This window comes from Gymnodraco acuticeps, unplaced genomic scaffold (genome assembly GCF_902827175.1).
Source record: "Gymnodraco acuticeps unplaced genomic scaffold, fGymAcu1.1, whole genome shotgun sequence".
Taxonomy (NCBI): domain Eukaryota; kingdom Metazoa; phylum Chordata; class Actinopteri; order Perciformes; family Bathydraconidae; genus Gymnodraco; species Gymnodraco acuticeps.
The window spans coordinates 633,415-656,648 of NW_022992193.1; the positions used below are offsets into that span (position 1 = coordinate 633,415).

At 41.9% G+C, this 23,234-nt stretch overlaps 3 protein-coding genes across 3 annotated transcripts; 2 read left to right on the forward strand and 1 right to left on the reverse strand.

Moving 5' to 3' along the window:
* The first annotated feature begins 7,261 nt into the window (after positions 1–7,261).
* cryaa (crystallin, alpha A) lies at positions 7,262–8,274 on the forward strand. Its single transcript, XM_034205522.1, has 3 exons — positions 7,262–7,459; positions 7,777–7,899; positions 8,065–8,274. The coding sequence occupies exons 1-3, from the start codon at positions 7,262–7,264 to the stop codon at positions 8,272–8,274; spliced, it is 531 nt and encodes a 176-aa protein (XP_034061413.1).
* A 705-nt stretch (positions 8,275–8,979) lies between these two features.
* On the reverse strand, positions 8,980–16,828 carry hsf2bp (heat shock transcription factor 2 binding protein). The gene is made up of 9 exons (XM_034205521.1): positions 16,585–16,828; positions 15,385–15,520; positions 14,140–14,243; positions 13,726–13,875; positions 13,445–13,589; positions 12,481–12,598; positions 10,687–10,790; positions 9,317–9,516; positions 8,980–9,198 (listed from the first exon to the last, which is right to left on the reverse strand). The coding sequence occupies exons 1-9, from the start codon at positions 16,645–16,647 to the stop codon at positions 9,151–9,153; spliced, it is 1,068 nt and encodes a 355-aa protein (XP_034061412.1). The 5' UTR covers positions 16,648–16,828; the 3' UTR covers positions 8,980–9,150.
* On the forward strand, positions 16,734–23,145 carry ankrd10a (ankyrin repeat domain 10a). The gene is given in 7 exon segments (XM_034205520.1): positions 16,734–17,066; positions 17,880–18,032; positions 18,368–18,459; positions 20,354–20,462; positions 20,464–20,572; positions 21,238–21,312; positions 21,507–23,145. Coding segments are annotated over 7 exon segments (1,206 nt in total). The 5' UTR covers positions 16,734–16,868; the 3' UTR covers positions 21,977–23,145.
* Positions 23,146–23,234: the final 89 nt, after the last annotated feature.

The following is a 23,234-nucleotide window of genomic DNA, read 5'->3' on the forward strand; positions in this document are numbered from 1 at the left end:
ACTTGAGAAACATTTTGGATACAGGTCTTTTATTGTAACAGATTATTCCTACACTGTACACCACACTGGTACTTCTACTTTAACTTAAGTGAAAGATCAGAGTACTGATAATGAGAAACTAAAGTCCAACAAAACAATCGTCAGCACAAGATTGAATTTCTTCTAAAGCTTTCAATGACATCTTGTGTAGTCATGGAGGTGGTTCAGTTGTTGTCATGTGGAACTTTGGTCACATAATGAAAGGGAGTCTTGAGTTCCAGTAGTGCTGTTCTCAGTGGAACCAAAGACGTCAGAGCTCTTCATCTTGGTGTTAAATGACTCGCTAAATAATGATGTCTCTGTATTCATCCTCATCTGTGTATGTTTGTATGTCTGTGACAACCAGAATGGTCCCGGTGCAGCAGGCAGTGAGGAGGAAGGACTACAATCACATTAGAGACAGCAGCCGTTTCTAAGGCAACCGACAGGCCAATGTGTCATTCATGGAGAAAGCATGTGCAACAGCATTACTATTGACAATACAAGGAGCTGTAATGAGAAAGTACTGACAAATACAGCTGGTAAAAATGTACTATAGATTGTACTGCCAACACAAGCTCACATCAAAGAGGCTGTTGGGAAATAGATGTGTGTGGTAAGAAGATTTCCAAATGAATGAGCCAAGAGAGGATTCAGTTTGGAAATGTGGACATAACCTTTAGTAAAGGAGAGTACAAAAAAGCAATAAAGGTCCTTAATCCTATCAGAGGGCTTTATGACCTGGCAGCAGATCACATCGTGGTTAGCTAGACCAGCCTCTCAAGTAAAAGTAATGTTACTTTAACATCATTTTACTGCAAAAGTACAACTATAAAAGTACAACTGTATACAAGTGACAAGGGGGTCCGTTGAGAAACTGGATGTGAAAACTACAGCCTCACACACACAGTTCAATTCTATACATTTACTTTGTATATATTCACCGCAATTAACTTCATAAGGTTTAAGGAACTTGTATGTATATTGTATAGTTTGATTCTCCTACTGTAATACTGCGACATGATCCAACATAAGGGGGAGTAAGGACAATGTGCCAGCTGCACGAAGAAGTTTTAGAAGTAATTTCATGATCATCTTTACTGAACCGTTGTCCCCTTTTACTGTGTACTGAATGAGAGGCTGCTTCACTGACTCCAAACCTGAGGAGAGCAGAGAAGAACTTATCTTCCTGTCGTAGCGCCAAGACAAAACTATAACTGATTGGCTCTGTGGAGACCACAGCTCTCTTTTCCTTCCTTTCTCCTTTCCTTCTTCCCTCTTTCCTTCTGTCCTTTTTAGCTTCTTTCCTTAATTAATCCCTTCCGCTTTTCCATCCTTTACTTCCTACCTTACTTCCTTCTTATTCCTGTTGCTGCTTGAACACCTCAATTCCCCCATGGGGATCAATAATAACGGTTCATTTTATCTGCTGACATGTTTTTCGTGGATTATATTATGTCAGTGAGCAGATGGAGGAATACCAAAGTGACCATTGACATGAACACTTATAAACATGTGACCTAGGATGAGTAGGTCACATGATAACGACTAAATCACCTCCATTAGGATGCATCAGCTGAGAATAACCCCTGCTTATGTATGGGTCAACACATGAACATGTAGACAACACCTTCAACTGTGACACACACACACACACACACACACACTTGCACAGTGTGGTAACACAGACACACACTCAGAAATAGTCCTAACATTCAGGTAAAACAGGTTAGCTGGTGGTGGGCGACATTCCACTCTTTCTGTTTCCTACCTGTAGGACACTTGCTTCCTGAAGGTCAGCTGGACAAACTCTGCCTCCATCTGGGACACTGACAGCTTTCCCCTCTCGCCCACATGTGTCCTCTTCACCTCCTTCTCTATAGCTCCCTAAAGAAAATACAAACACATTTCAATGATATGTCTTTATGTGCGGTCTTCCAGTTCCAGAGCCAGAAGCCTGCTGTTTTGAATGCAGTCAGACGGGGACACGGTCCTCCTGTCAGCCTGCACACAGCTTCACAACAATATAACTCTAAACAGATTCGTTATATCACCTACTAATTTACCACACTTAGAGAGATTGGACTATGCTAGCTGTAGGTATTAGGAAGTAGTCAGTGAGTGAACACTTCCACACACCCACCTGACAGATGCCGCCGGGCTGCAGCGGGCTCTCGGAGCTCACCTCCGCCGCGAACACGTCCTCCTCCTCCGCCACGTCCTCCAGCCCGGGCCGCTCCACAGCCGGAGGAGCGGAGTCCCTCATCATCCTGCACCCTGTCTTTAATCACTTCTAATGTAGGAGTATATTATCCTGCTACACTTCCTGTTTTTTTTACAAGTTTCTCCTTCGGCGTTAAGCAGTCTGTGTTTGGCACGCGCGCTCTGTAGGAAGACCGGTTTAACGGCAGAGAGATAACCGCACTGATAGCAAGCACCACACACTAGGTTAATGTCTATATGGCATGTAACAGCAGGAGGCAGACAGCAGCAGCTCTCACGCGGGAAGAAAAGTTATCCTGCTCGCTGTTCATGATGCTCTCTCTCTCTCTCTCTCTCTCTCTCTCTCTCTCTCTCTCTCTCTCTCTCTCTCTCTCTCTCTCTCTCTCTCTCTCTCTCTCTCTCTCTCTCTCTCTCTCTCTCCCTCGCGCGCGCACACACATTGTATATCGTGGTTGAGCAAACACTAACAGCGTGTGATCTGAAATAAAGATGGATATTATATTTAAAATATGAAGAATTAAAATAATAATAATAATAATAATAATAATAATAACAATAATAGGAATAATAAAATACAATGACATTTAATAAAATAAATGAAAATGATAATAATAATAATAATAATAATAATAATAATAATAATAATAATACAATAAAATAAAATGTACCAATAACAATACAATTTAAAAATATAATAACATATAAAATAATATTACAATGAAATAAAATAAAATATAGGCTACTAATAATAATAATTAGTTGTTTGTCCGTAATTCTATTTCCACTGCAGCGGGTAGCTCGCTCTAAGCGTGCCGAGCCGTGCGGGGCCCGTTTTTGGTTGCGTTTCCACTTGGCCTAGTTTTGGCCCGGGGCTACTTTTTCACCTTTTTTCTGGCCCGACTAAATCGTGGTTCTAGGGCCAGGAACAACCAGGCTGAGACGGGCTGAGTATGCTAAACTAGAGAGAATCGCTGGCAAGGGGGCTACAACTACAACAAAATGAACATATTTGACCGTGATTTAATTGTAATACACGTTTCTAAATGATGCCGAAGTAACAACATACTGATACCGGTTAGTAAAAACCATGAATTAATGCTTTGACAAGTCTGCAGACAGACGGCAGGCGAAAAACCCTTTTAAAATGTGTGTTTTCTAAATGGAGCTTGGCTAAGCTAACGTTATATTTGCTCCGACCGTCCACACTCACAACAACGGCCTATACAGACATAAATAAACCAGCGACTGTATTCGCCATGACACAGGCAGTCTTTGGTTTGTACTTGTTTAACTTTTGTCTAGTTTCTGAACAGATATGAAGAGCTGTGAGCTCTGAGTGCTAAGAGCTAACGGCTGTGTTGTTTTTTGGGGCGCTCATTGAAGATGACGTCACGGCTCCGCCTACACTGCGTTACTATAGTAACTACCCCAGTTCCTAAACTGTAATGGAAACGCAGCATTAAAGTGAGCCGGGCCTAATAAGGCCTAACCAAACCGAGCGAGGCCGAGCGAGGCCTGCAGTGGAAACGCGCCATCAGTGTACTGTCAGTACTGAGTGTGTACTTGGGCAGGTACTTGTCAGTTCTGTACGAAATTGAGGTACTTATACTTTGACTTCACTGCCATTAATTACCATGGCAGATGTTGATGTTTGGGCAATGATTTTGTAATATATGCTAATAGGAAACTAGTGTTTACACGTTGCCATGACAATCCCAAGTCCAAATGTGCCATTTCTAATTGTCAAGTAGTTTTCTTTAAGAAATGATAATAGATCTAATTATTAATTTCATGACTGTGAATGTGTTATACCATCCACTGGCTTCAATGCAAACACACGTGCACACTGACATGCACACATATTTTCTGTTTGTCCTATACAACATTTTCTCTTTTTAATGGTGATCATCAGAGCTGATATTCATTGGTAGAGTAGTCCCAGTTTTATTTTTAGGATGTGTATCTGGGTCAGAAAGGCTTTTGAGTTTAAAGGGTGTGGTGTGATGTCAGTCCAGCAGGAGGCAGTAGAACTTTAAGAGCAGGGATATCAAAGTTTCAAATACAAACTTTTAAAACATACTGTAGCTATTAATCAGAGGTGGAAGAAGTACTCAGATATTGTACTTGAGTAAAAGTAGAAGTACCAGAGTGCAGGAATACTCTGCATTCAAAATGTTCCTCAAGTAAAAGTAGAAAAGTATTCTCATCAAAATATAGTGAAAGTAGCGACAGTAAAAGTAGTCGTTGTGCAGATTGGTCCGTTTCAGAATAATATATATGGTATGTTTTATAATGATTGATCATGAAAGTGTTCTCAAAGCTGGTAAAGGTGCAGATAGTTTGAATGGCTTTGTATACTGCAGGGTAGCTTGTGAATTTACTCCAGGTGGAACTAAAGTCTGATTCAACACTTATATTTCACATAATTCATCCAGATCTGTAAAGTAACTAAAGGTACAAAATAAATGTAATGGAGTAAAAGTCACCTCTGAATTTTAGTTGAGTAGAAGTACAAAGTAGCAAAAAATTGAAATACCCAAGTAAAGTCCAAGTACCTCAAAATTGTACTTAAGTACTGTACTTGATTAAATGTACTGTTACTTTACATCACTGCTATTAATGTACAGCAACACACATCACAAATCCACAGTCCTTGTTCTCTGCAAGGACGGTATCTTTATGCTCATAATGATCATTTGTTGGTTTTGGAGGGAGGCCTGAGACTGTCAGTTATAGCACTTTTCAAATATCTTGCGAGCAATATTTTTGATTTGGCAACACTGCTGGGTTTTTTTCAGGTTTTCTTCAGTTAGATACCTTTTGGAATTTGAACCACACCTGCTTATTCCAGTGTTACCTAATCAAGCTTCAAAGGAGAGTCTAAGAAATCTGAGTCTCAGATATTCCAAAAAAGTGTTCCTTCTCTTATTGTCCTTCCCACATGAAGTCATTAGCTTTTTAATAGGAGTACATACATGTATCTGTGAATGAGTATGAGCAGGCTGTCAGCCAGAAGCAGCTTTACAGAACTGTGGACACACGGAGCACACAGCCATTGTCTGTGCCATTGATAAAAACACAGAATGCTGACTCTGCTGGATTGCAGTCCAACAATCTGTCTGCAGCAGCTCGTAACCCCAAACCCAGACACATCCCAAACCGGCCCGGCCCGGCCCGGTTGCTCTTGGCTGGGGGTGCATGGAGCGGCTAAGCCTCTGTGCTGCTGGCCAAAGCTCTGTGGGATTACACTAATGCAGGTGGCGGGAATCCACTGCTGGGGAAACAACGGGCATGGGAAGTGACATGACATTAGAGTTCACTCTGAGATACTAGCTGTGGCCTGTTGTTAGATGCATTAAGTGTTGTCCTCTACATGTAATGTTTATCTGTTCTAACCAGCTTTAGCTGAGTAGCATGCAGTAGCAGCTTTTGGTAAGCCACGCTACTGTGGGACTGAGGTTGTCATAAATATGTTGATATATGGCAAAAAACCTCTGTCTGTCATTGAAGAATATCAATTAATAAAGGTCCAGGAGCCGCTGCTCAAAGAGCAAGCTGAAAAAAGTGTCTGCACTGTAAGATGGCAAGAAATGAAAGACTGTAACATTTACCCAGAGCCCAAAGAGGCATCTTCCCAATGTTTGGTTTGTACAACTAATAGTACATGTAGAATACTTAAAAGGAAAATCAGCTAATTCTGGCAGCCGCTAGCGTATTATGGGAGAACTTAGGGATGGCGAAGACCAGTCTGGGTGTTGCTTTCTGAATAAGCTGCAGAGGTTGGATGGCCCTTGCTGATAGACCAGCCAGGAGGGAGTTGCAGAAGTCAGGGCGTGAGATGAAAAGAGCCTGGACCAGAACCTGCGTCGCCTTCTGGGTCAGAATTGGACGAATCCTTCCGATGTTGTAGAGAGTGTTTCTGCAGGAGCGGGGTGTAGCAGTGATGTTGGCAGTGAAGTACAGTTGGTTGTCCATAGTCACACCAAGATTACTTGAGGTCTGAGTCGAGGGGCTGATGTTGGTAGAAAGATCATTGTTAGGAGAGTCCTTCCCTGGGATGAAGAGTAGTTCTGTATTTGTAGATGGAGCTTCAGTTGGTGCGCAGACATCCGCTGAGAGATGCAGAGATATGTGCGGTTATCAGTTGTGGTAGAAGAAGCCATGAGAGCGAATCACAGAGTGTATTAATTGGTGTACAAAGAAAAAAGAAGCAGACCAAGGACTGACCCCTGTGGGACCCCAGTCAGGAGATGACAAGGATCTGATACAGACCCTCCGTAGATACCTTGTAGGTGTGGTTTTTGAGGAAAAATTAGCAGGGAGTGCAGAGCCTGATACTCCCAGTTTACACATGTGCATGAAAATCAAGCTTTGGCTGGTCATCGTAGCATGCTTTCTGACCTGGGCACAGTTGTTACTTCACCATCACATGTTTGTCCTATTGCAAAACGTATTAAAAATAGTGTGCATATCTCCAACACTCAAAATACATCTTATGTGGCTCTGGCATTTTTGATGTGTCTCCCCCTCCAGGAAATTGTGCCTAAAGTTACGTCCCGTTTATTAGATATGGGTAATGAGTACATTATTGTCTCCATTGACCATATCCAAGCAGCATTTTGTCTCTATTGAACCATACAGTGTTATGTCAATAGATGTGTGTGTCTGCTTGATGCTCCATCACTCAGGTGTAATCCTCCCCACCCCTCTGCCCAGAAGGGTTTGTTTTGGCAGCCCTGGGTGTCTGGTGTGTGGAAGGGCACTGGGTTGCACCAGGGTCTGGACCCAGCAATGCCCCCCCTCCCCAATTCTGCTGACGGGGCATGAGATAATGCCATTCCAGAGGGATCGTGGGTAAAGCCTCTCTTTCTGCCTCTCAGGTATATAAACCGCTGTAGAGCCGCACTGTGAATCATACTGCTTCTCCTCCACACTCTGTTCTCGCCATCTCACCTCCCCTCCTCCACCCACTGGATTCTGAACAGGAACATCTGAGCTACACCCAGCTGTGTGATTCACTATGGACATTTCCATCCAGCACCCCTGGTTCAGACGGGCCATGGGCTCCGTCTACCCCGCCAGACTCTTTGACCAGTTCTTCGGAGAGGGCATGTTTGACTACGACTTCTTCCCCTACACCACCTCCACCATCAGCCCCTACTACAGACAGTCCCTGTTCCGAAGCTTCTTGGATTCCTCAAACTCCGGCACCTCTGAGGTAACACCAGCGTCTCCTTCCTGTCTCGTCCTCTCGGATACATGTAGAGACTAACTTAGTTGATCTCAGAGGGTCTCAGGAGAACAGATACAGAGAAGAATTAAATGAATCCACTCACGAACAAGAAAGTTATGATAATGTCATCATCTTTAAACTAAGTTTTACACTTTGTTCTTTCATAAAAAGTAAGATGCTTAGTTTAATAGAATTTACCAGTACACAACTTGCCTCAGTGGGCTCTACAGATGAAAGCACGCTCTTAAAAATCCATTTATACTTAGACAACGTTCTGAAGTCTGTGTATTGTGCCCCCCCAGGTGAGGTCTGACAGGGATAAGTACACTTTGTACCTGGATGTCAAACACTTCTCTCCTGAAGAGATCAGTGTGAAGGTGACCGGGGACTACGTGGAGATCCAGGGCAAGCATGGAGAGAGACAGGTGGGTCTTCAACAGCATATTTCTCAGAGTGGGCTGCGTAGTAGAAACAGTATGTGTGTTATATATATATATTTATAAGTGATATTACAACAGATGTGTTATAGTGTTATGTAAGATAGAAATGTATTTGTTTGAGTGAACCTCAATAATGATTCTGTTTTACAGGATGACCACGGTTACATCTCTCGTGAGTTCCACCGCCGCTACCGCCTCCCCTCCAGTGTGGACCAATCAGCAATCAGCTGTAGCCTGTCAGCTGACGGGCTGCTGACCCTGAGCGGGCCAAAGGTCAACGGGGGGAGCGAATCCGGCCGCAGCGAGCGCAGCATCCCTGTCACCCGTGACGAGAAGACCAACTCTGCTGCGTCCTCCTAGATGACGAGTGGGGGGGGCCATACCCTGCATCCACAGAACCCCCTCTCTTCTTCTGCCCCCCCCCCCTCAGAGGATACCTGTCGCTTCACTCTCTCCTCTGTTGACTCTTCTTGGCGCTTTCGCCCAGTATATTTAGTATTATCGTTTAGAGAGCTTTACAAAAACCTCCCCATAAGGGTGCGTATGTACTGGGGGGGCTAGAGTTGGGGGGAGGGGGGTACATGTCACACATCTGGTCCCAGAGTTTGCATCAGTAAGCCCTGGCTGTTCCCTTCTTGTGCTGACTGTTAGAACCCCCCCCCCCCCTCTTTTGTCTTAAATATATCCTGTACTGTAGTCTTGCATTGTTTAATGGATACCTGCTCATTACTGAGAAGTCCATAGTAAAGAAACATTCAATAAAGCTGTATACTTCACAAAGGTAACCTGTGGCTGTATTCTTCATGTTAACAGCTCCATCAATAACTAGGTTATTAGTGTCTGTGAGTGTTTCAAAGGCTTTGAAGCTGCATCTGCTAAACTCCCTCACCAGGTCTGTGGACTCTATGGAAACTGCCTTTACTCTTACATTGTGTCAATGTGTCTTGCTTGGGTGTTACATTCATTTACCTTAAGTTAGAAGCTGTTGTAATGAAAAGAGAGACAGTGCTCTGAAAGTGTGAACCTTTAATGTCTCAACATTAACAAACATTTACACAACGCGTAACAACTAACAAGACACAATAATGAACAAAACGGAAAGATTAACGAGAACAGTGCAAGTAAAGAAGGTGTTACTGTTTAGAAAATATAATGTTCCTTTTACTTCAATAATGATTATACAATGAAAACCTGAATTTGCACAGACAGACAGATATAGTGTGAGACGAAGGGCAGTCAGACAGCAGGAGGATTGAAGATACTGCTCTGCTTACCGCCCCGACTCTGGAAACACACACACTTCAGTTTATCATGTCCACATTTAAAACAAGCCATTTCTACTATCGTAACATGATGTAAACCCCCCACACACGTGTTGAATGTGCTGTGCAGTGAGTGGCACCTGTTGGAGGGTCTGCAGGTCCTCCAGGGTCTGCTGGGCGGCCAGTCTGAGGCCCGGCTGCAGGCTGGAGGTCAGCCGGCTCACAGCCGCCTGCAGCCGGGGGTCCAGCAGGGGGGGGCCCAGAAGGAGAAGCACTTCCTCCTCCAGCAGCACCGACTGCAGGAGCCGCACAGAGTGGAGGCACACCTCCCAGTCTCCGTCTGTCACACACACAGAGGCTGCATTTATACAACTGCGTGCTTTATTAAAGGCTTATTCATACGTAACATTTTACTTTAAATGACTATACATAGGATAAATGTTGTGCAGATGACCACACCTGAAACGTGTGCTCTTCTTAAATTGTACTTCTTAAATATATGTGTAAATATATATAACCCAGTGGTATTCATGTGTTAATATTTTAAGACCACTTTTTAAATAAATTCAACCAATTAAAGTTGAAAACATTTTCTAGCAAATCTTAGATGATAAAAAGTCACGTATTTACATAACAAGCTAGAAATACACCCTTCATATTTCCCCTTATTATAAGCAATCTAAGGCTTTTGTTTTAAGGAATGAGCTGCAACACTTCATGTAACAGTAGCAAATGTTAACGCATTGTTGGAGTCGGGAGGCCTGTTCATTTATTCTGGCAATTACTCAGACCTACTAATTGACCTAACAGAGGCTATTGAGTCTATGTAAGTTTACTACCAGGCTCGGATCCACCTGGATCAGCAAGATCTCACCTCTATTAACTCCTGAAGAAACAGGCTCAATTAACTGCTGTTTCAATTCAGACGACACGCTAAATCCGTTTAAGCGATCCCGAAGGATTTGGGTATCAGTAATAAGGTGTGGCCCTACCTAAGGGTGAGTGTGGCAGTTGTGCAATCTTACCTTTAAGCAGGAGAGGAGAGTGCAGATCTATTTTAAGTTGTCCCAATCCAAAAAGGTGGGATGATTTTATTTGAAGAAAATGGTCCACACTTTTACAGGGTTTTACCTTCTCTCGTTACAATGTGACAATCATACAAAATATATCATGCTGTGGTCCGTTTCTAATATAAAACCTCAATTCACAGTTTTACATTTCTTACATTAAATTCTAACTTCAGCTGGAATATATTTGATTATATTTGATTATAATATATTATCGTTTTAATTATTCAACTTAATATGGAGACCTCAACAGCATACATGATTGATTTTAATAACTTATAACTTACACTATATATCTGTATTGGGCCCTCAATGAAAACAGTTCAGACACCCCTGGACTACAAAATAAGATTTCTGTGTGTGTGTGTGTGTGTGTGTGTGTGTGTGTGTGTGTGTGTGTGTGTGTGTGTGTGTGTGTTGCACTATGTAGCAGTTCTCCTCACCGTCCAGCAGGGCACAGATGAGCGGCAGGAGTCCAGAGTTCTCACTGATGCACTTCAGTCCCCTCACACTGATGCTGACATTATACAGCGCCATCAGCATCAGCCTGCACACACACACACACACACACACACACACACACACACACACACACACACACACACACACACACACACACACACACACACACACACACACACACACACACACACACACACCACACACACACACACACACACACACACACACACACACACACACACACACACACACACACACACACACACACACACACACACACACACACACACACACACACACACACACACACACACACAGTGTGAGCAGCACAGCACTGACACCTACTGCACTGCACTACATCACACACCAACATGCTGTACAAACACATTTTTAACACTGAATTTTAAAACGTAAAATGTTTTTGAGTTAACATGAGTAGTAATAATATAGTTGTACGGATAAATGTGCTGGTTATATATCTGTACACGGATCTGTTACAATAATTATTATAATATAATTGTTAGTGTGATAGACACTAAGTCATGTTTAGGTCGTGTTATGATTGTTATGTGTATACTTGCTCAGGGACTGCAGAAGGAAATGATCATTTAGCTAAAATATGTCATATTGTATATTTTCTCTTTCTTTAGATGAACGTATTTTTTAGCATGGGCCTTGTTCAATAAGGGATACTAATATACATTCCATGTTTGGGGTGCTAACTGACCCCAAGCAGCAAGTCTTTTTTATGATGATTTCTGGATCAGATCAGATGCAACTTAAAGTGGACCTATTATGCTATATTGGAAAATATATTGTAGGCCATACCTATACAAAACATGTCTGTGAAGTTTTTTGCTTAAAATCCCAAACAGATCACCCGTTGTAGCCATGCCTCATACTGCTCATACCCCTCTATTACAGCCCTGTTAGAGAAACGCGGATTGTGGGTCCTTAGCTTGAAAGAAAATTATAAAGAGGAGGCGGAGCTAATGCCTGATCAGAATTATACCGGAGATAAAGTTAAATTTGGTTGTGATAAAACGCCATCCTGTTCTAAACCACATCAAGGATTATTTCTGAAACAGTATGGAGCTCAAATTATTTTTCTCTTGCGGGTTTATCACAAGAGCTGGTTGATGTCGCCAGGGAAAAGAAAGTTTGGGGCTCTCTGCTGGAACTGCTACCCCCGCGACCCGACCACGGATAAGCGGAAGAAGATGGATGGGTTTATCACAAGGTGAGTTCCTTTTTTTATTTCCTGCTTTTTAAACACATGTGCTCTTCAGTACAGCTTAGCTCTGAGTGTTAGCGAGGCTTAAACAAAGACGAGATTACGTCCAAAACACGTCAGGCATTGTTTCTGATAGCAACTCTCTGTGGGTCCGCCGCCGATTTGACGTCATATTGGCAGCAAATCTGTATCCGCTCGTTGTACCCCCGTTTTTAAAAGATTTGGGTACGGAGGAAAAGAGAAAGGGTTTTATTTTCTGACGCTGCGTGAGTTCCCCGTCACACCGGGGACACATGTTTATGTATAAAAGACTTCAAAAAGTGCATTTTGCATGATAGGTCCCCTTTAATGTATGAATCCTACATTTCTCCATTTCAGTCCATGTCCACATTAATGCAGAAGTCGTATTAAAGACGTTTGGAAATGGAGTGGACTGTTTAACAGTTGGTTTTATAAGTGTATGGATATACATGATATATGGAGAAGAACAGTGAAGCTACAGGTGGATGTGTGTGAAGCTTTCCACCACAGCTCCACGTACACTTTGAGTTTGGGGAAGACCCTGGGCTTCATCAGCTCCAGCATCTTCATCAGAGTGTCCAGCAGGTCCTGAGCCGAGGTGGAAAGGAAGTCCCGCCCACACGTCACTGCTGCGATGTCTGATAAGATAAGACAAGTCATTGGGGGGGGTGCATAGTCTGGAGTGGCTGTGAGACAATAAAACAGTTTGCTTCATGTTGCATTCAGGTCCTGCAGGAGGAATTTCACAACTGACATGAATGTCTTTAAGTCATCCACACATTTAATGAAATATGGAAACAAGGCTAAGAAATTAAAAGGTTCAGATATGACCTTCAGACAGAAGGAGAAGAAGCTTCAGTGCTATCAAATATAGAATACACTATAAAAACTATTTAAAGTGATTCTAGATATAAAACTTTAACGGTGTGTCATCTCATCATGCACAGACATTTTCAGGGGCAAAACAAGTTGAAATTGTAACGCCTTCTAATTGTATATTCTCATTTTCATTGAAATAATAATACATTTTAAAAAACGACACACTGTAAATTGACATAAATCCCATGTCCAAAGTCAACCAAGCTTATTTGAAAATGCGTATTTTATTATCATTTATGGCATTTTGCAGAGTTTTTGTTCTTTGATTATCATTAATGTGCTGTAAAGTGTGTATACCTGAATGAATGATTCAATTAAAAATCTAATAATTAAAAGACTGTGCTTGCCTTACTGGGTCAACTCTAGAATTCCAATTTAGTTCCTTTATATATTTAAAAAAACCGTTATTAATCTTGGAGGGACAACTAGCTGTGGAACATGAATGGAAATTGGTCATTTAGGCAATTACCAGCTCTCCGTAACTATGCAACCACATCAGCAAAATGTATTCTTCAAAGTTTAATGCTCAGAAAACTTGAGCCCGGCCTTGTGTCTGTCCTCAGTGTGAGTATGCTCACATTGCATTAAAGAATCTGTGAACTCACTAGTAATAGTTCCAGCCAGAGCCAGCACAAACTGGTGCTCATGGGAGTTGTGGTCCTCAGTCTGAGTTTTCTCCTCCTCATCAAGAGACCTGACGAAGCTCTCCAGAGTCTGAGCAGCTACAGCCAGGAAGGACTGCAGCTTCCCCTACACACACAGACACACACACAACACATTAGGGGCTGTCAACTGATGACACTGTTTAATTTGGAACCCTAAGAGTGTTTGTCATTGGGATGAGTACAACACACACACACACACACACACGGTGCAGAGGACTCACATCAGCCAGCCAGCGTGTGACCGTGTCCTCTCTGGAGGAGCAGCTCCACAGCAGACTGCAGGCTGCTGATCCCAGAGCAGAGCAGAAGTCTGCCTGCTGCTGCAGCTCCGCTCCACCCTGCCACAGCTGCTCCCTCAACAACAGCTTCTCCTGCACACACACACACACACACACACACACACACACACACACACACACACACACACACACACACACACACACACACACACACACACACACACACACACACACACACACACACACACACACACACACACACACACACACACACACACACACACACACACACACACACACACACACACCAACCCTTTAAAGTCCACTCATTGTGTAAAGTATTGAATCCGTGGGACACAGTAAACAACATCACAGTGCCTGCCCCCCCCCCCCCACCTCTCTCTCTTTCTGACATTCAGTCTGCCCTGCCTCCAACCGGGCCTGAAGGTGCACACAGTCCTGCCGCAGCTGGTCCTGCTCCTGCACAAAGTGCTCCTTCACTACACACACACACACACACACACACACACACACAAAGCACAAACATGACAACATGCTACTAGTGCTATAGTACTAGTGCTGAAAATAATACTCTCATTACATAACCTAAATATATTGTCCATTTGACAGTAGTGCTAGGTGGGTACAGAAATAAAACCACACTTTGAAAACAAATATTAAGTTTTCTTTCAAAAATGTTTTTGAAGGAGGATAGTCTGGAATCAGCAGGGAGTGATATACTTACATTTTTAATGAGGAGTAAGAATATGTATCCAAATATATAAATACATTTCTGTACAAAAAGGAAATGAAGAAGTTCCCTGATGACCGGCTGCAGCATTCCTAAAACATACTAAATTCCAAAATGACTCACTGTGGATGGAAAGATACACAGACTGACTTCAAGTCAATTTATTCAAAACAGTTCTTACAGAACAGGAACTTCTGGTAACAGTTGCTAATAATCATTCTACAAATGTCACCAGTATTACATTTCATGTTGCCGATTGCTTTAAATAGTTCATTGTTAGTGCTGTTCACCATTCACATGACAGGTGCAAATCACACCAATTCTACTTTTGAGACCAAATGTGTACATTTTTTAGATGCCTTAGAACAACCTTTTTTTTTTTACAATTAAGAAACTAAACAAAAAGTAACTAACGGTATTAAATAAATGTAGTGGAGTAAAAGTACCAATTTACAGCTGAAAGTGAAGTATAAGTACCTCAAAATTGTACAGTATGAGTAAATGTACTTAATTACCCTAAACCTCTGCTAAATGTTAAAGAGAGGTACAGCTACTTTATGAAATATTGTTTTTAATGTTGTGTAATGGCTATCCTTGGAGTTTTTGGTCTAAGAGTAATTTACAAACCAAGCGGAGGTGTCCACACTGAGTTCACTTAGTACCTGCAAAAAACTAAAAACATTTTCCCCCACATGCAAATGGTGTTTTATGCCGAATGCAATCTATGATCAGTAGATATCTTACTGTTCATTTGACTTATTTAATTTATTTAGTTCCTCACCCTCCTCAGCTCTGTAGTAAAAGTGTATTTCTTAAACAAGACTTGTGTTATTATATTCTCATAAATGTTTTACACAATTTTCAAACCATGCGTTGTGTTTGTTACGTACTTGTTTGAGCTGTTCGAGCTTTATGCAGCATCTCAATCAGGTCCCTGTTCAGAACTCTGGGCAGGAACTCCCTCAGCTGCATCACTTCTGTGGTTAACTTCTCTAAATCACTTTTCCTCACTCTGACAAAACCATCCTGAAACGAAAAGATAAAGCTCAATGCAAGCTTCAAAAAAGAGTTTCAGATAGTATGACCCATATAAAACTAATCTGCACAAAACACAGAGGTAGCATCATATCATCTGTATAAGTTAGTAATAGCGAGTCATTCATAACAGGAGATAATTAAAGAACGCTCTGGACTACAGTTAGCAGTTTTACTTCCTTCTCATTCATATATGTAATCATTCAGCAGTCATTTTTACAAATAATGATAAGATATAAGAAACGTTTTTGAGTAAAGCAATAACTACAAGATAAAATGCAGACCCAAAAATGACCAGTTTAATTGGTTAATTGCAGAGGTGGAAGAAGTACTCAGGTTATTTACTTAAGTAAAAGTAGCAATACTACAGTAATGAAATAGTTACAAGTAAAAGTGTTGCATTCAAAATGGTATGGTACAATTGTAAGGGTACAAAAGTATAAGCATCAAAATATAATTTAAGTACCAAAAGTAAAAGTAGTCCTTATGCAGAAAGGTATATTTAAGCACCAAATATATATATTTGTAATTATTTTCTTACAATTAATTGTGCAATGTGTTAAAGTGATGCTCTTGTTAAAATTAGGATTATTACTTAATACACTACTGTAGCTTAACCTATAATAACATGTGAAAATGTATGTGTGTTGATTTATATTGTTTATTAACCTAAATCTTCTGTAATGTTAATATGAATGTAGTATAACATTTGCCAACAAAACGTGTTGGAGTAAAAGCATATCACTCAACACTGAAAATACTCAAGTAAAGTACAAGTAGGCTACCTCAATGTTTCCACTTAGGTACAGTAGGCTACTTGAGTAAATGTACGTTACGTTACCCCACTGGTTAATTGGTTACTCAGTTTAACAGCTTTCATCAAGTGCCTCTCAATGGTTCAAAGTCACTCATTGATTCAGAAAGATGGACCATAGCCTGCCCTGGGGTGTGTGTTGTAGTGGAGAAAATATTGAATTGCATTGATTTGTGGCAGCAGTGTGGAATGGAAAGGCCAACCCTAGATTGAACAAAGTTTCTATAATTAAGTGATATACCTGTTTCCTCGAATTTTTCTTTGCGCCATGATTCAGAGATTTTCCGCCCAATGATGACGCCATCTTGTGGTTGGTGTTGTCTTCTTTTACTTCTGCTGTTCACTTTTCAGAGTGGTCAGATGCCTCCGTGTTCTCCGCCACACTGTCAGACTCCAGTCCGGGTTTTGTGGCTCCCCCGCCCCGAAGAGCAGCTTAACGTTATCTCCTCTTTCTTTGTGTTTCAACCTCTTTAGTCTGCTCAGTGCTCTGAGGGACGGGGAACAAGACACTTTTATACTTCACCAATGTCTGGGGGACTAGAAGCCGACTTCTCCAATGAAGAAGGCTTTATCAGCCGGTTTCCCGTCCACCGTGCTTGTCGGGATGGAGACGTTGGAGCTTTGGTTTCCCTGTTCCAGCAGCTCTCAGACCCGGCTCCACTGACGGCTGAGGACCCGTGTTACGGATGGAGCCCCTTACACTGGGCTGCTCACTATGGCCAGGTAGGGATTACCTCTAAATGACTACATTAAGATGTACACATTGATGAGTAGTTCTCATTTACAGTTAAACTATTCCGTGAACAACATGTATTCTACATGTACTTCATAGTTATACTAAAAAGTACTTAAGATACTTTAATTAACTGCAGTCAACCTGAATAGCGGTTTCTTCTCGTAATATTTTAACCATAACAGGGCGGTGGGTGGTTTAGCATGAACCGTTTTTAAAGGTGGATATTGTATGTATAAAATATACTTTATTTGTATAAAGTCTATGGCGCACCAGAAGCAGCCGCCTTTTTTTTCTTTTTTTCTAGACCGCCTCTGATACAGTTGTTTCACTGTACGTGTACAATAAAGTTCGTGGGCGGAAAAAAATAAAAAAAATAACGTAAAAGCATTTTCATTGGTTCCAGTCGAGCCAATGGGTAATCAGGCGCCAAAACAGCCCTAGGTAAACAGAAAAAGTTATATTTCCTGATGTCATTCTCTTACACATCCATGTGTCAAAATAATAATAATAATACATGTAATATATAGTGCTTTCTTTGTACTCAAAGTTGCATACCATGTATTACATTATTGTAGTTCTTCTTTCTCAGATGTCTGAGTTTTAAATAAACAGCCTATGTGTCTGAGGTGTGAAGAGTGCAGAGGAACATGGCCAGTACAGTTGGTTGTGTGTTACCTGCACACAGTCAGGTACCTTCCATTGTTCTTTCACAGTTACCCCCATGATGTGTGATGGGTTTTGTTTATGTTCACCATACTCATTTCAATAGTCTCATTATGGCCCTGTGTGTTGTGTTTCAGCTTGAGTGTGTGATGCACCTGGTGCAGCGGGGTTGTGAGGTGAACACAGTGACCAGCCGCTTCCAGCAGACCCCCACACACACTGCAGCGTTCGGAGGACACCCCCACTGTGTGCTGTGGCTGACTCAGGCCGGAGCTGACGTCAACATGCAGGTCAGTCAGCACCAACAGTATATGAAAATAAGACCAGATATATAATACCACCATAAATAGCAACAGCATTTTCGGGTTTTGTGTACCTTTGTTATTCATGTTTTATTATCTTTGCTTTTAAATGAGTGTTTTTAAATGCCATTTTATAATATGTTTCTTAATGTCTTTCCTTTGTGTAAAGCACTTTGAATTGCCTTGTGTTGAAAGGTGCTATATAAATAAACGTGCCTTGCCTTTCCAGCATGTCTATAGTGTACTGTTGTGCCTGCTACAGTTATTCCCATAATGTGGTTGTTATGTTACCTCTTATGAGCGCACCTTCCCTGTGTCTTCAGGATCTCGTAGGTGAGGCTCCCATCCACAAGGCGGCTCGCTCAGGTAGTGTGGAGTGTATCCAGGTGCTGCTGGTAGCGGGGGCTAAAGCACAGTGAGTATTGTGTGACCTCTGCTCAGGTGCTGGGGTGTAACAGTTCCTATGTAAGCGTAATGCTAACTTCACATTAGCTGTTTGGGAGGGAACTGGCCACACTTCTATAGTCATCTATTCTATTTGTAACCTTCTTCATGTAACCATTACACTTTAAGCCTTTGGTGAAGCCTATACCCACAGAGTGTGTACTCAAATGTGGATTTCTTTCAAAAGTCAAAAAGCAGGTGTGGGCTGTGGTCACTTGCTTCCTTAATAGATCAACATGTTCAGTCTCTTGGTGTTTCCTTACAACTGGAGTACAGTGGAGCACACACTCCTTTAGTATGGCTGGCTAAAGCTGTCAATCATAAGAGAAACAAGACACATCTTTAGTTATCACTCCATAATAGTGGCCCAAGATTTCACAGAGAAGTCACTATTCTGAATGAGAGTTAACTTATAATAACATATCTAAATTAGACCATCTTCAACCGGGAAAGTTCTGAAAAGTGCTTGGTGTTATCGCCTGCTGAAAAAAAAACGTTTCAATTGTTGATCTCTGCCCAAAAAGCAGGATCTGAAGAGTAGAAATATCTATCCAGATGTGTTATTGGCCCTTCCCTTCCAGAACAGCTCAAAGTGGATGTTAACATCTCATATGTCATGTGATGATGTAGAGAACGTGAGCCAAAGCAGAACATCTCATGACACACTGAGGCAAAGGCAGTGTTTCCACTTAGAGACAAATATGAACATATCTATAATTGTATAATAAAAGTGTATCATTCTCATCCTTAAAACACACATCACAAAAACTGAAAGGGTGAGAATGAGATCAGTGCAGCTTTGTACAACAAGAAAAGTGAGTTCTTACTTCCACAGTAGTCTAATGATAGAGTTTATCTGGTAAATTAGCTTTTCTGCCTCATCAGTGAAGAGGGCGAAGCGTGTCCAACCTGTTGCTTGAACCTGTTTGATGTGTCCTGACATGTTACTTATTAAAATGATTATTAAGATGTACCTTTGGCTTCCCTTTTTCAAACTGCAAACACCCTGCACGTTCTGATGTTTTACAGCTATTGAATTTGAACTCGATTTTCTTGAGTAATCCCCGAAAAGAGGCAGCAATCGCAATAATCTCAGCAGGACCACATGTCCGCTCTACACTCTCTGCAGCCGCACTCTGGCCAGGTACTTCCTGCAGTGATTGGTTGAATCATAGTCATGTCCTGACCTGCATGCTTACTCTGCTCACACAGAGGGAGGGAGTGTAGGAAGCCCAGCCTCGGGGGGGGGAGACATGTGCATTGTTCAAAATACTCATTACGTACAGTAAAAATACAACTATTTCTTAAAATATACACATAATCTTTCACATAAGAAAAATGCTTGTATAGAACAAAAAGTTATATTAATATTGTTAAAATATTATTAGTGTTTCATAATTCATATTGTATATGTATATTGTTTTTTTTGAGAAAGTGAAGAAAAAAAAACATTGTCGACATTCTGAATCTAGTATATATCCCCCCCCCCCCCATCTAACATTTTTTATTGACCTATTATAAAAATACTGGCCTTCCTAAGATACTGTAAAATAAATTGTAATCTTGTCTTGTAAACTGTTTAATGTAGAAGTAAGCCACATTCTATAAGAAGCGAGATATAGCAGCCAACCAGTAACATTTAATCATTATATATAATATATATATTATAATATTCTATTAATTCTGTGATTTATTATTTTAGTCATGTATTCCTAATCAGTGTGTTGCAGGGGGAGATGTTGAAATGCTGTCAGCTGTCTCCCTGCTCTATAAGAACCTCTGACCTCCAGTCTTCATGTGATCTGTGCTGAGTGTTAAAGATGGCCGACAGGAAGCAGTTTGTCTCACTTCCTCTTCCTGTTCAGGTTAAGGAATGCCAGTGGGCAGACAGCAGCAGACCTGGCCCACGCTCACGGCTTCCTCGACTCATTCTGCTTCCTCTCCAAGACCAAGAAGCTGCTGCAGCTGCACGTGAGGGGGGGGGCCGAATGGAGAAAGCCCCCCCTGTGGTCCGGGCCTGCTCAGCAGGAAGAGGCTGCTAACAGCCGGGGACAGCAGGGACCTGAAGAAAGCCCGGGGGGACAGTAAGACATGATTCATGTTTTAATGCACCAAAAAACATATTAGCAAGAGGACGCCAATGTCTGCACACGTTCCAGAGCGTTAGAGGACAGGGAACTGAATAACAAGGCTGGGGGCCACAGACCATAATCTTCAAGTTCCATATCCTGTTTGGCCTTGGCATATTTTACACAGGCTGCTTTGTATCAAATAAAAAATCAACAACTGTCGTCACAGTATGATTCTCATATTCTCACACATTGGTACACAGGGTATGTGACATTTCAAGGCATGAGGAATATGAACCTCAGGTGGGGGGTTTGTGTAGGACGGCTAGGACCCCATCACTCAGAGAAAATACATTCCGCATCTGGAAGGTTCTGAATCAGAAAATCAGAATACCTTTATCCGTCCTACAGAGGGGCAATTTACATTTGTTTTAGCAGAAAAGAGCCAAATACAGCTTAATGTTAACTAAGAAGCATGCATACAAAAATATTAAAGATTAAATAGTACAATTACAAAAATTACAAAAATACACATCCTGGAAGGCCTTTCCAGGAGTTTGTAATACAAAACACACCAGCCAGCCTCAAAAGCACACTCACATCCTATCATCCCAGTGTGATTCAGGATACTCACTGTGAACAGCTGTGTGATGTCACTTCCTGTGTGTCTCCTGTTGCAGTGCTGGTGCAGATGGCGGTTGGAGGTGAGGATCTGGAGAGCGTTACCATGGAGTCCGTCCCGGAGCTCCTCTCAGGTGAGACTACAGCTGTTTTCTGATTGTAGAGGATGCTGCACAGTTGATATCATAATAAACAGCTACTTCCTATAACTTTCATTATCCATTCGTCTGCCAATAGTTTTATAGATTATTCCATGAAGGGTTTGGTGTATTAAATGTCCGAAACATGCATTATATATAACATCTAATGACCAGATTTTGTGTTTCAGCGGCAGATGAACACCCCCCAGCCCCCAGCAGCCGTCCCCTCCCTCTGCCCCCCGCTGAGCCCACTCAGCACTCCTCCGCAGACATGTGTGGCTCGCTGCACCTGAGTGGCTCCCCCAGCAGCTGCGTGTCTCACCGGCCGGCCTGGGGGGGGCTGAGGGGGGCCGACTCCAGGGACTTCCTGCACTACGGACACTACCACGGCTTTGGAGACACGGCGGAGGAGCTGAGTGACAGCTCCCAGGAGCTCAGATACAGGCAGGCAGGTGGGACACCTCCACCCACACTCATAGAGGGGGGGGGGCTGCTCTTCAATAAGCTTAACTGGCACACATGTGATCACACGGCCAGTCACTACAGACACCAAGCACCCGTTCACCTGCAGTTCCTGTTACTACATGTCCACTTCCTGTCAACTGCATCACATGGTCTTCAACAGCTGGGACATTTACATATTGTAGTTTTGATATAGTCATCATAGGACAGATAGCCAGTTGACATCACACTCAAACATCCAGGTGTTAATCCTTTAGGGTTTACTCCTCTCTTAGTGCTGCAGATAGATATAACAATCTTTCAGAAGTGGATACAAGCACCAAAATGTCATGTCTATCCCTCTGGGGCCATTCCAAGATGGCTGTCATTTCCAACCGAGGAAACAGTATTTTACCGCTGGATCAATTTAGGTGATTTTGGTATTGAATTACAGTCAAATGCACTCTTTAGAAACTTCTTCAGAGCTTTTTTGTGTCATTTTAAAACACAAAATGTTAAAATGTAGAGCTTATTAGAAAGAATTCAGATGTATGTTAGGCTACCCAGTTTTCCATTGGCAGATTATTTAGATTTGATAGCTCAGATATAAACACAAGCTTCTGAGTGAATCCTGTCGTCTGAATTTGGTTTCTACGTGGTGGAAAATGTATGAGTTGACACGAGATCATTTAAATAGGGCTAGTGAAAGTGATTTTGAGCAAATAATTACATTTCCAAGCCCTTGTTGGCGGCCATCTTGGGTTTTTGAGCGGCTAACATGTTTTTTTTCCAAATGTCAAAAGGAGTTTATGTGCCAATTTTAGTACTTGTATCCACTTTTAAAAGCATTATCAGCACTATCAGTGTCCCTGTGCACGGCTAATACCTGAGGAACATTCTGGCAGTGTGTCCCTGCTCCAAGCTGCAGTGTTTTCTAGGCACACGCCGTTTCTGTAAAATGAAGGTGTTATGGTGCTAACAGAAACATCCACTGCCCCAGTTTATTTGAATAGACCATGATGCCTTTGTTTCCAGCTCCTATAATGCTGAGAGCTGCTGTAATGCTCTGCAGTTTTTCTGAATGAACTGACCTGAAAAAGCTGTTTTATTCTGTCTCAAATGTGTCTGCTCCTGCACTACCAAGGGCTTTAAGGGACTATGTGTTAATGCGTGGGGGGGGGGGGGTCCTCCAGCAGCATCACCTGCACTCTACCAAAGGGAATATTTAAAAACCATTTGTTATTTGTATTTAGCAGATGAATGTCATTTTATAGCGCTTGTAGTATTTGGGATTATTGTAACATCTTTTTGTAAACTGTTTTATACTTGTACTGGTTTGGCCTCTTTTGCTATTAAAACACGTTTTGCAGTTTCATAAAAAAGGTTCAAGGTGTGTTTGTGTTTGACAACATTAAAACATTAAAAGGCAGAGTTCACCCTGAAAAATCTTGGTGCTCAAAGCCGCATAAAAAACG